This window comes from Mytilus galloprovincialis, chromosome 9 (assembly GCF_965363235.1).
Source record: "Mytilus galloprovincialis chromosome 9, xbMytGall1.hap1.1, whole genome shotgun sequence".
Taxonomy (NCBI): Eukaryota; Metazoa; Mollusca; class Bivalvia; order Mytilida; family Mytilidae; genus Mytilus; species Mytilus galloprovincialis.
In genome coordinates this window covers 87,580,141-87,593,195 of record NC_134846.1, presented here as the reverse complement: position 1 = coordinate 87,593,195, position 13,055 = coordinate 87,580,141, and the positions used below count along the sequence as shown (strand labels likewise).

The 13,055-nt window shown below is 33.0% G+C and overlaps 4 protein-coding genes across 5 annotated transcripts in view; 3 read left to right on the top strand and 1 right to left on the bottom strand.

Annotated features, from left to right (window-relative positions):
- Window positions 1-13,055, bottom strand: part of LOC143046272 (2-oxoglutarate dehydrogenase complex component E1-like) — a 61,204-nt gene that overhangs the window by 29,779 nt on the left and 18,370 nt on the right. For both annotated transcript variants that reach the window (XM_076219353.1, XM_076219354.1), the window contains exons 5-8: window positions 11,375-11,475; window positions 10,832-10,986; window positions 9,821-9,967; window positions 8,941-9,211 (exon numbers count right to left, since the gene is read on the bottom strand). In XM_076219353.1, the coding sequence (XP_076075468.1) occupies window positions 8,941-9,211; window positions 9,821-9,967; window positions 10,832-10,986; window positions 11,375-11,475 (674 nt within the window). The remainder of the gene's footprint in view (window positions 1-8,940; window positions 9,212-9,820; window positions 9,968-10,831; window positions 10,987-11,374; window positions 11,476-13,055) is intronic.
- LOC143047092 (uncharacterized) lies at window positions 798-2,748 on the top strand. Its single transcript, XM_076220056.1, has one exon. It carries the CDS (start codon window positions 1,132-1,134, stop codon window positions 2,701-2,703), a length of 1,572 nt encoding a protein of 523 aa, XP_076076171.1. The 5' UTR covers window positions 798-1,131; the 3' UTR covers window positions 2,704-2,748.
- On the top strand, window positions 2,752-4,165 carry LOC143047093 (integrase/recombinase xerD homolog). The gene has a single exon (XM_076220057.1). It carries the CDS (start codon window positions 2,761-2,763, stop codon window positions 3,859-3,861), a length of 1,101 nt encoding a protein of 366 aa, XP_076076172.1. The 5' UTR covers window positions 2,752-2,760; the 3' UTR covers window positions 3,862-4,165.
- Window positions 4,806-7,622, top strand: LOC143047091 (uncharacterized). The gene is made up of 5 exons (XM_076220055.1): window positions 4,806-4,834; window positions 5,063-5,307; window positions 5,797-5,854; window positions 6,358-6,520; window positions 7,156-7,622. The coding sequence occupies exons 2-5, from the start codon at window positions 5,123-5,125 to the stop codon at window positions 7,161-7,163; spliced, it is 414 nt and encodes a 137-aa protein (XP_076076170.1). The 5' UTR covers window positions 4,806-4,834; window positions 5,063-5,122; the 3' UTR covers window positions 7,164-7,622.

Genomic DNA, 13,055 nt, shown 5'->3' with positions numbered 1-13,055 from the left:
ACTCTAAACTCCGTCAGGAGTTCATTGATTTAAAAAATGAGGTTCAGGGGTCCACTTTAGCTGTCGCGTCGCAGGTTAAAAAACTCAAAGTTGATAATGAATATCACTGGAAATATGAGGGTAATAAAGTGCAGCATACACTTAATTCTGAATTTGTTGAAGACCTTAATCAAGTAATTTGGGCTATTGAACATTGTAAATCAGACTACGCACGTGAAACTGTTGTTGATGTTATTGACAAGCTTAAAAAACGTAACAAATTAATTAAGATTGCTGATAGCAGTGAGGGTGGTTGGGATACTGTTAGGCAGTATGAGACAAATCCGGTTGCAAGTGATACCGAGGATGAAAACAAAATCACCAAAGCAGAAAATAGAGCTATTAAAAAGCGCAAATTCAAGGCGTCAAAAAAGGTTAAATCTTCTACTAATTATGTTAATAATTCTGCTCAGAATGTACCTAATATTCCAGCAAAATTCCAACAGCAGCCCTTTCGGGAACCTCAGTCCGGTTGGTATTCCGGATTCCCGTTATATTCAAACATGCCCAGCACGAGCGGAAGTCAGCCTAGAGTTCAACAAGGAGCCTGCTATGGTTGTGGATCTAACCAACACTGGAGGAATAGATGCCCATTCAATCCTAAAGCAGTCGGCAAGCCAAAAACGGAATGATTTCATAAAAGATGAGTATTTAAATATTTCTAGTGATAGTCAATCGAGTGCACACTATCTTGCACATGATTATTTTGAATATGAACAAGGTCAGGCTAAAATTATCATCAAAGGTAGATTAAAGAGACATATTGATTTTTGGTATAGCATTGGTTGTTATGATTTCATTATTGATACTATTTTACACGGGTATAAAATACCTTTTTATACTACACCGCCTTCCGTTTGTTTACAAAACAATCATTCTGCTATAACACACAGTGATTTTGTTTCAGAAGCTATTGATGATCTTTTGATAAGAGGACTTATTATTGAATGTACTAATGATAAACCATTAGTCGTAAATCCATTAACTGTTTCTGTTCAAAACAATGGCAAAAAACGTTTAATTTTAGATCTACGTCACGTAAATTTACATCTGTGGAAGACATCTGTGAAATTTGAAGATATCCGTGTAGCTATGCAATTTATCAAACAAGATTTTTATTGTTTTAAGTTTGATATACATTCAGCTTATCACCATTTAGACATATACGAGCCGCATACTGATTACCTTGGGTTTTCTTGGACATATGGTGAAAGTACAAAATATTTTAAATTTCTCGTCCTACCTTTTGGATTGAGTTCTGCCTGTTATATATTTACTAAAGTCACCAGGCCGCTAATTAAAAAATGGAGAGGAGAGGGTAAACAAATTCTTATGTATTTAGATGATGGATTTGGCACCCATTCTGATATTAACTCGTGTACAGATATTGCCGCACAAGTTAAACAAGATCTTATTGATAGTGGGTTTGTACCCAAGGTTGAGAAATCCATGTGGTCTCCCAGTAAAACATTGATATATTTAGGCTATTTTATTGATACAGACAAAGCTATTCTGAGCATACCAGTTGATAGACTGTCAAAATTGTTTGATACCATAATACAAGTTGAACAATCTTTAAGAAATTTAGGTAAAGTTTATGTGAGAACTGTAGCTTCTGTTATTGGCCAGATTATATCCATGTCGTATGTCATAGGAAATGTGGCTTATATTATGACTAAATATCTTAGTATTGATGTAATGTCAGCTTGTTCTTGGAAATCTTATATTGAACTTTCGGTTCAAAGTAAAGAGCAGCTTATATTCTGGAAGAAAAATATTAAATGTATTAATTTTAAACATTTTGTATCCGATTTTTCGTGTCACACTATTGTTTATAGTGATGCTAGTGGCACTGGATATGGTGGATTTACAGTAGAAAATCCTAAGAATATTGCCCATGGTATGTGGCATGAAAACGAGGTACATCATAGTTCTACTTGGAAAGAACTTACGGCTGTTAAATGTGTATTTCATTCTTTGATAGATTTTATGAGAGATAAACGCATTAAATGGTTTACGGATAACCAAAACGTTGTTTCAATTGTTCATAAAGGCAGTATGAAGCCTTATTTGCAAGATATTGCATATGACATTTTTGTGACTTGTTTAAAGTTCAACGTGTCCCTAGAGGTTGAATGGATACCCAGGGCTGAGAATGAAATTGCAGACTATATTAGTTGTATCATAGACACTGATGACTGGGGTGTTGCAGTACACGTTTTTGAATATTTGGATTCCCTGTGGGGACCTCATGAAATTGATTGGTTTGCCAGTGATCATAACCATCGATTACCTGTATTTTACTCCAGGTATTGGAATGTACATTCAATGGGTATTGATGCGTTCACTGTCAATTGGCAAGGTATAAATGGGTGGTATGTTCCCCCAGTTTGCCTATTATTGAAAGTCCTTATGTACATGCAGCAGTGCAATGCATATGGTACTGTTATTTTACCTTTGTGGAGATCGGCAAATTACTGGCCGTTTTTGTGTCCCAAAGGTGATAGATTTATTGATCAGGTGTTGGGTTTCTATTACCTACCTACTAACAAAGCTAACTTTTTACCTGGTAGAGGGAATAAATCAGTTTTTGGTAATATTGATTTACCATTTAAGGTGTTGGCTCTTAGAATGGATTTCAGGGAGACATTAATTAACAATTAGTATTAACTTGGTGGTAGTTATTTATGTAATGGTTGACAGTTTTATTGCATATATTTTATGTTATTGGTGTACTGTATTATGTATTATATTGATGAACTATATCAAAAATTTGAAGGAACCACATATTTATTTAAAATTATGTTATTAAATATGTTTTTCCAGGTATTCAGAAACGATATTACAGAGTTACCAAATGATCTTGACAGTTATTTAGCAATTATTCCCGATTTGTTAGCTCAAAGTAAATCGGACAACACAGTAAAGAAATACTACTATGGTTTTTTGAGATGGAAAAAGTGGGCGGAAATCAACCACATTTCTGATGTTGATATTTTACCGACAAAACCGTTATATTTGGCTTTATATTTAGCTTCTTTAGTGCAATTTTCTGCCACGTCTAGCCCCGTATGTGATGCATTTTATAGTATAAAGTGGGCGCATTCGATTATTGGTGCAGATTCTCCTACAGATTCTCAATTAGTTAAATGTGTTTTTGAAGGCGCTAAAAGGAAATTAGGCTCACAAATTAAGAAGAAAGAGCCGATAACTCCTGAGTTATTGCAGGCTATGTATGATAAGTTATTTTGTGTAGAAAATCTTTTTTCACAACGTACCATTTGTGCATGTATATTGGGATATGCAGGATTTATGCGTGTATCAGAATTGCTAAATTTGCGTTATTTTGATATTAATTTCAAATCATCACACATTTCAATTTTCATTGAAAAAAGCAAGACGGATATTTACAGAGATGGAAACTGGCTGATTATTGCGAAGACCGGGACAACGTTGTGTCCAGTTCGTAATTTGGAATTATATATGCAATGGAGTGGCATTCAATCCGATTCAAATCTGTATTTATTCAGAAATTTGTCGCAAGTGAAAGGAAAATTTGTTTTTCGTTCAACGAATAAGCCTTTAAGCTATACAAGGATGAGGGAAATTTTCATTGATGCTTTTTCACCATTTGTTCCCGATATAAAATCATACGGATTACATAGTTTACGATCTGGGGGTGCTACAGCCGCAGCGAGATTTGGAGTTTCAGACAGACTTTTTAAACGTCATGGACGTTGGAAGTCGGACACTTCAAAGGATGGCTATGTTAAAGACGATTTATCAGAACGTATGATCGTTTCCCAGAATTTGGGAATTTAATAAATTTCTTTTTGTTTTATTAATTGCATTTTGGACTATAAACAATTTTAATACTATAATAGTTATATATATAGCTTCCCGTTCTTTGGGTTCAGCATCGGCGTTGTCGTGCGACTATCCACTTTACAAAGTCTTTGGTATTTATTATAGCCTTTTTATGGCGTGTATATTCAGAGTGTTTATATATATTTGGATATTTGGTACAAATATTGATTATATTTGGATATTTGGTACAAGTATTAATTATAATACTTGGATATTTGGTACAGTATTGGTGTTATGTCTACATTGATGGGTTGTTTATACCAGGAGAAGGGATATTCTTTCAATTTTTAAGGTTAAAGAAACATGGATAAAAACTAATCCATGCATGTTTCATTTTATTTATATTTTATTTATCTGTAAATAGAAAGATTAAAGTTCGTGAAACGGAGAAATGAATACGCAGACAGGACTGCCTCCTTGCGATGCCCAGTACTTGATTTGTCAAAAGTGGGTGAAACGGAGAAATGAATACGCAGACAGGCCTGCCCCCTTGCGAAGCCCAGTAATTGATTTGTCAGTCTACTTATCGTTTTTGGATTGTTCTAATGAAGAATTTATATGCAACACTCAGACTCTGTTCACCAAAAAAAATAGTTTATTCCTTCTTTACCTTCAGTGTCGCTTTTCCTTTTTCTGCAAGAGCCTGTTTTTAACCAGAGATCCAAGATGATTATCGTTACTATAGGTTAATGTAATCGAGAAACATCACCCGTTGAGATGCTGAGTTATATCCAGGAAGAATAGTTAAAAAGGAATGATGACAAGTTATAGAAATTAAGGTTGAGACAGAACAACAAATGACTATTATATTTATATATATGTATAAAAAAAATAATCAGTGTCGAAATTTTAGTGAGGCAATTGCCTCACTTGCCTCAAGGGTAGTTACGGCCTTGAACAGAGCAACAAAAGTAGTGTTGTGTCTAAGGTATCTATAATTTATTATGTAAATTGCAGACCCAGATATTGGGCATGATCATACAGTTATAATGGACAATGATGAAGCCACTCATTTAAAAAAAAAATTAAATAAGCTGTTTTAGACCCATTCATGTATTGATTTCATTTGGTACGTGGATCTTTTTTGTCTTGATGAATAAAGGTGTGCAAGAATTTTATGCCATTACATGCATTACAATTCCATGCTGTTTTTCAGGATGAGACCACAGCTGATCAACACTCCTTATTGGATGAACTGACAGATAACCAGTCCTCGATGACAGTTAAACCAATGGATGTCCATCCTTTTGCTTTAGTTCAACCTGAAGTGGCTTTGACGGCCAACTTGCAGGATAAAAGTGAACAGACAGACAATAGTATTGTACTGTCCCAAGAGAAGCCCTTATATGACCAGCTCTTAGTCTCTGAGCACCACACTAAAAGATGCAATGAACAACAGAGGTAAGGAAAATATTAGTGATGAATAGATTTGTTGTTTTAATGTACATAAGACAATAACATTCAAAATCAAGGAGTAAACAACAGACATTTACAAACAGTTAAAGTAAGTAAGTAACAACAGGAACTCCACTTAAAACTGGCAGTGAAATCAGGTGCTCTGGAAGGGTAAGCATTTCTGGCACAATATAAGGCACCTGTTGTGTTATTTCTTTGTCCAGTCCTTTAATGATGGAAGGCTTATTGTGACTGAGGATGAATACTAGATACAATTTCTGACACACTGTTGTCATAATGGCAGATCAGCTCATGATGGCTATGATAAAATGTCTTGAGTGATGACTAATTCCTGTCCAAGTAATGCTTCTACATATGTCTGATAACCATGTATGCAACTGTTCATAAATTATTGAAGTTGACTTAGTATCGGTAATTATTTGTTCATAATTCAGCTTTCCAAATTTATTCAACTTTATATTTACATTGTATTAGTTATATGAGTGGGCAGTATTTGCTTATTGCCCAAGGGACAAAAACATACCCTGCTGTTGTAAGTATTGCAGTTTTGTTCAGTTTAAGTTAAAGTTTTATTATGTTATACTGTTATATTTTCTAGGATTGTTTTTCAGAAACTTCTAAATGTATAATTAACCACTATTTTGTATGATACTTTTGTCATTTTTGTAGAACTTTTGAATTCCCTGAATTCTAATAAAGGGTTCTTGTATTCTTGATTGATCTTCAGTTCAAATAATTAGATATTATACATGTAGTAGGTTTTATAATTTCATATATAATTACATAAATTTCTAAAATGTAACTTTAAATTTAATACACAATTTTAGAGGGATAAATAGTTAGTTTACACATATCATAATTATTTGTGATTGGTGTTTGCAACAACATCAGCCTACAGTTGTAATAAGCATTTTCTTTAACTTTTTGCTGATCTGACATGTCTGATGAAATTGAACTGTATGGTATTGATATAGAAGTGGTTGTTATTTTTGATACCTTTTTGAACAATAAAAAATCAATACTGTGTTGTTTTAGGTTGATGTGTGGCCCTATGTGTATTTCTACACCCACAAGAAGGAGGACTTGTGGATAAGTGCATCAATACGCCATTCCATAAAATCATCAGAGGTGGTTAAACCAATAGACCCGCCAGATGTCTGTTTGATTGGAACTAGACGATTTATGTACAAATTCAAAGGTAGATATGAGATTATTTATTAAACATAGGTTACATTATCCAAAGATATAGATATAAAAAAATAGTGTTTAAACTCAGATCACCCTTTGACAAAGTAGTTCACGTCACATGTTTGTGAGTGGTAGGCCAAGTCCACACATACAAAAAGAATAAGTCATAAATTATTATTCCAAAAAATGTTCAGTGATGATTCTGAATTATACCCTAAACTAAATTCAAGATGATCTATAACACATACATTGACATATATATATTGAATGTGTAAATTTGTGTCCTGGCTGAGACAATTGAAACAAATACCTCAATTGAATGTAAATTTTTGTAGCCATTTGTTCACCAAAGTATGTGGACATGTACATGAAGACAACCAAGAAATATGTACATTGTTTGTACTGTACAATGAAGGAATACATGTACCTTAAAAGTTCATATGTTCACACACACACACACACAGAGCAATGTTATTTTATTCATACACATTTATTAATTAGGTTAAAATAGATATTTTGTCTCACATGTATCATAGCAAAATGTAATATATATATATATATACGTATATATATATATATGAATACTATGATGAAAAGTTCAGTTAATATCAAAAGTTAATGCTGTACCATTTTCCTCTTTTTCAGATCTTTGAACTGAATCTGTGCCAGAGATGGTCCGCCAGAGAGTGTTCCAAGTTTTATGTCAAATAAAATATTTGGTTAACATTTTTATGCTTGAGTTTTAACTACTGATAATTTATTCTTGATTCCCTGTGTTGGCATCTCTTCATGGTTTTAATTAGTACTTTTAATGTACATGTGTTCTGGGTAGCCCTTTAAAAATCAATTCTAAAACTGTATTCAAGATTTCATTTTACAGAAACTCCCTCCCAGCGGTTCCATGCTATTGACCAATGCAAATCACTGCCCACCTTAAAAAATTATGAACTGACATTTCATAAGATCAAAAACGATTGGACAAGAACTGTCATCTTCCTGACTTGGTACAGGCAAATTGTCAGATATCCTATCCAAGGTCTGTGGTTTTCTCGGGGCACTCGGTCTCCCTCCAATAAAGACTGGCAGCAACAAAAAAGCCTAAATGCAGTGGTTAAAACACCAAAAACCAATCAATCAATATAACAAAAGAGTTATTCTAGATAGAGACAACATTAAAAAACTCAACACAGAAAAAAACAGACCTCCTTTGGTGTTTCAATGTATTAATTACAAGACCCCCTATGGTGTTTCAACGTATTAATTACTAAATTTATTCTTATGGTGTTTCAATGTATAACAGACATTTGGTTCGCCCAAAATTTGTCTAAATAACCTAGATTTAGACTGAAAAGAAAGATTTTTTAATGAGTTCTACACATTTATAGGTCAATGGATGCTTTCTACAAAACTCAGATGACTATTTGAACATACAGGTTCTATAATTGTACGGGGCTGTTCAATTACATTTTGTGACGATTGTTACATGGAATATTTAGACTTGTATTGAATTTCAACATCCTCTTGATTAGTAGATGTTATATCTATTCTTTGTATAACTATTCTGATGGAGTTTCTATAAAATTCATTATCAAAATATAAGAAAACTTGACGGTTATTTTTTTTTATTAGGATATTAGTTTTGACACAATTTTTGGTGTCCATTGTAATGATCGTTACATTTTTTACAAATTTTCTTATTTTTCTATTCCATACTCATAAAAAAATAACTTTTCATATATTTTTCACTAAAACTATGTCTTTAAATGGTTTTCAAAAGGCAGTTTATATTGTGTTGTCTCTGTGTTAATTTATAATAGGTTAAACATGAATAAGGATGTTTCGTGAGGCTTGGTCAAAACTGTAGAGTTAAACATCCCCCAAAAATAGTCTTGAGACACTTAACAGAGAAAATGTGCATTAGGTTCAATGGAAAGAACTGAAAATGCATAAACTTAATAGTCACTGTTACAAAATATGTGTATTTAAATCATTTTACTGGACACCAATGTAACCTACGTCACTTTCCCACAGTCATTTTTCAGAAGCACATTTTGGCATTTTATCTGCCTTATTTTATCTTTTTATTATCAATATCATGTAGTTAAATGTTTAAACTATCTGTAATATCCAGTTATTGCATGATACTATCACTTTAAAAAAAAAAAACACTGTCCCACATTTTGATACCACTACTGTGGAATGACTCATATCATTACAATCAGTTTAAACTATAAGTGTGTTTTGTATCCTCTAACCAGGAAAAGAGCAGCAAACAAATATAATATTCTTTACTCCACAAGTATTTCAAAGCAGAATTGGAATATACACTTGTTTTTCCATTACATTACAAGTTATCTGAAAAGCCCAAATTTCTGATCTAGACCAAATAGTAGTAGTAGTTAGAACCTAAACCCAAGAAAAATATCCTACCTTTTTCCCCTCACTATCCCCTCTATAGAATTGCTTGGCTTTAGTCTTTCCTTGTACAACAGGATCAACAGCTTCTAAATGTGATGGGTTAGCCACTAAAGACAGTGATACATTTTTATTTGTGACCCGATTTAGTCTCTGTATAGACATTCCCAGATGGTACTTGACATCCCCAGATCCTTCTTCGAAACGTTCCAAGTCGGGATCAAACTGACCAAATATCCTCTCCAATGGTGTTCTACACACATTAGCCAGCACATTCAGTCTTCCTCTGAAAAAATATCAATAAATTTGTTTTCAAGGCATATCAAAACTAGAAAATGTTTAAATTCCTGCAGTATCATTGGTACACGTAATTATGTAAGGCATCTTATGCTAAAAGCAGTGTTGACTATAGAGTGTACTAATTGATATTTTAGTCTTAGATTAATGATTTTCCATTAGTTGTTATTGGCTTTTCAGATCTGTACTTTGAGTGAATTTAATGTAAGGGATGTACAATTTTTCTGCTTTACATTGATCTGATGAGTCCAACCCTTTTCAACTGATTTTTATAGTTTGTTCTTATGTTGTACTGTTTCACCACTGTTCAGGAATGGGGAGGGCTGCCACCTTCAACACGTTTAACTCTACCAAATTCTTTATTCATAAATGCCAGTCCCTGGTCATGAGCCTGTAGTTCAGCTGTTGATTCATGCCTATCATATTTGTTTTTTATAAATTATTTTGTTACAAATAAGACCGTTTGTTTTTCATGTTGGGACCTTTTATAGACAGCGATATGGTATGGATTTTTCTCACTTCTGAAGACAGCTGCCTATAATTGCTTACATTCACTTCCTTTTAACTTTGTGGATATTTGTCAGTTAATATTTCTTACCTGTGTGGCATACCAATGATGAAGTCATCTACGCCTCGGTCACTTAAAGTATCTATGACAGTTTTCATGGCAGGTATCAAAACTTCACAGCCTTCCAAACCAAATCTTTTCTCTGATGACCATTTCTTAGCTAAATATTCTTCAAATCTAAAAGGATATTAAGTATCTACAGTCTAGTCAAATTATGCTAACCCTTTCCTCCATAATGACGCCTTTTGACGCCACCCCCTTTGCTCCATAATGACGCCTTTTACACCTAGGCAGTACCTCAGTTGAAACACTTTGACTATGAAATGTCTGCATCAGACTTAATAAAATTTGTATCCAATATGAAAAGAATATTCATAAAATATCTATGAATATCTCACTTCAATTTATTGTTGAAATATGTTTTTCGCAATGCATTAATACTTTAAAAGCATATTTTCAGAATTTTATTGAAAAATCCTATGTGAATCAAGTATGCAAAAAAAAAAAAAAAAATCCATTGAGAAGGGTTTAATATACGTACACTTTAAAAATATAAAATAAAAATAAAACAGTCAGATTATGTTTCAGTTTCTTTTTAATGCAAATTTCTATAAAAAACTAAACTATAATAGACAGGATCTTCTTTTTATTAAGAATGATTGATTCTCGTCTTAAAATCTGAAAATGGTTGATGTACACTTTTTGAAGGAGGGTGGGGATGGGGGTCTGAAAAAGTGTATGTTTTGCACACTTTGGAAAATGGTTGACAATTATGGATGACCCCTTACCGTATATACTAAAGAATAAAGAAACTTGAATTCTATGGGATTAATATCTGAATGCTTCTTTGCATTAATACACATTTTAAACTGATAATTTATCTATGATTCAAAGCATTTTATGTAATGATGCAATACTTCATAGTATAATGACCAATGAAAAAGGTTAATGGTGTTGGGACTCATTCATTGTTGAGGGTTCTATTGTGATCACTATAGATGTAACCACCTGACTCAATTCTCTGACTTAACCAATACTAACTTTTGAGATCTGAGCAGTCTTGCTAATACTGTATTTTTCTCCTCTTTGGTTAGCCTGACAATACCAGGTGTTTCAAACTTCTGTTTGATCCAGTCAATTTGCTCCTTATTATTTAGATGCATCAACTCTATTCCAATATGGCCACAATAAACTTCCTGAAAACATTTTTAGAAATGTTAAGTTTTTGGTAACCTTTTAATCTCAGATGATGGATAGTTTAATAATTCACACAATAGCTTGCATACAGATTCTTCCACTACACCCTATTGGTTATGATTTCATATAACAAGTGGATACTTAATTGGGTACATTGATAAAAAAATCAATTTTGTCTAACATGAATCTTTCACTCCAAATATATGGTTACACGGACAAATCACATCTAGGTTTTATATGCACAATGTGTAAAAAATGTGCTTCTGTAAACTGAATTGGTAAATTTTGTCAATTGTTACATAGAAAAAACTGATGTTTCCAATGTCAAGTTGGTAACCTCATTAGTGTACTCTGTAATACGTGTATGTAGATAGTGGTGACAGTTACCTTCAACCTCTCAATGATATCCTTAAGTGGCTTTTCTGTTTCACTCCCTCCAATGTAGGTTGTTGTTGGAAGGGTAAATTTTCTCTCCAAATCACTCTCCTCTATATAAAGTATATAACAGAGTATCAATAAGTGGACAATCATACATACACTTTTAACTAATACAAATCAATGATACAGAAATGGTCAAACTATTATACAAAACAATGATACAGTATGTTCAAATTATTCTGTTGAATCATTTCAGAACTAATTTTTCACTTATTTCAACATCTTTTTTTATTACAACTTTTAAACAAATAATCAATTATAAAAGAACAGAAGTGGCATTAGTCTACTGTATATTTAGAAATCTGAGAAAACATTCTTTAATTATTAAAGTATTATTTCAGCATATCTAAAACACTAATATATGATGATGTTACAGAGGCATGTGAAGAAAGAATGAAAATTAATGTTCATTTTAAATAAAGTTTTTGTAAATTCAAATGTTTTTATTATTGAGAATGTAAAACTTGTATTTCACACTTTAAATTTTGATAGTATCATTTGTATGGAAGCATTTCCTAAAATCACAATAATTCATTTCACAGATGTGTACATCCAAAAACAGATGCCTACAAAGATTTTGTGCATGTTCAAATTTAGAACATATCAGAACTAACATGACTTATCCAATTTTAATTCATATTCTTTCAATTTATCAACTTATTTTCACATCAATTTTGTTTTCATTGAATTAATAGATTGTTCAACAATACATTGTAAAAGTACATGGATAGTTTTATAATTATATCTATAAAGCTAGCAAATGATGCTTCTCCAAGTACAAGAGTTTATGAAGTTGTTAAGTTTTAACTACAGTGAAACCTGTCCAAACCGAACACCCACGGGACTTTGCGTTTTGTTCGGTTTTCACAGGTGTTCGGATTGTAGAGGTAAACGGAAGTCGACACCAAATAATTTGCATATACTGACAAGGGATAATAGGTGACACATCAGACGACAGTTTATTTTTGTGTTGATTTAGATGTAAATGTAAAAGTAAAAGAAGATGAAGAAAGACGTTTTGCTACATTTTTGTTTATAAATCAAACGCCACTCCATCAATCACGCTCGTCGTTGGGAGATGTCCAACGTGGAGCGATTTTGCTTTTTATAATTATTTTCTCATCCGTTAATTCACTGACCAATTCAGATTCACAGTCAATGTCAAATGACGATTCCGTAGTTGAATCGGGAACATCATTGTACACACGAGTTCTCGGACTAAACTGGTCACCCGCTGATTGATACTTCGGCACACGATAACAGTGAAACAACAGCAGGGGTCTAGTTTATTCTGGGACTTTATCGTTGCCAAATAGCTAACGGAAGTCTTCGGGGGCATTCGAATCAAATATATAGGGACTATAAAGGGAATCCAGCAATCGAAATTCATTGACCTTGTTGTGTTGCACGACTTCTTAATCCGGTGAAAGGCTTTAAAACTATTATTTAATTAAACAGTTTAGCTACAGAGTGGCAGTTTCGATTTTGTGGCCGTAATTATTTGAGTAAGGTGCATTTAATTGATCTGAGGGAAAGTTCTTTTCTCGTCATTATCGGCGATGGGGGTACCTGACCAGTTTAACGTTTCTGTACAAAAAATCACTTTATACATGGACACAGACATGCTAAT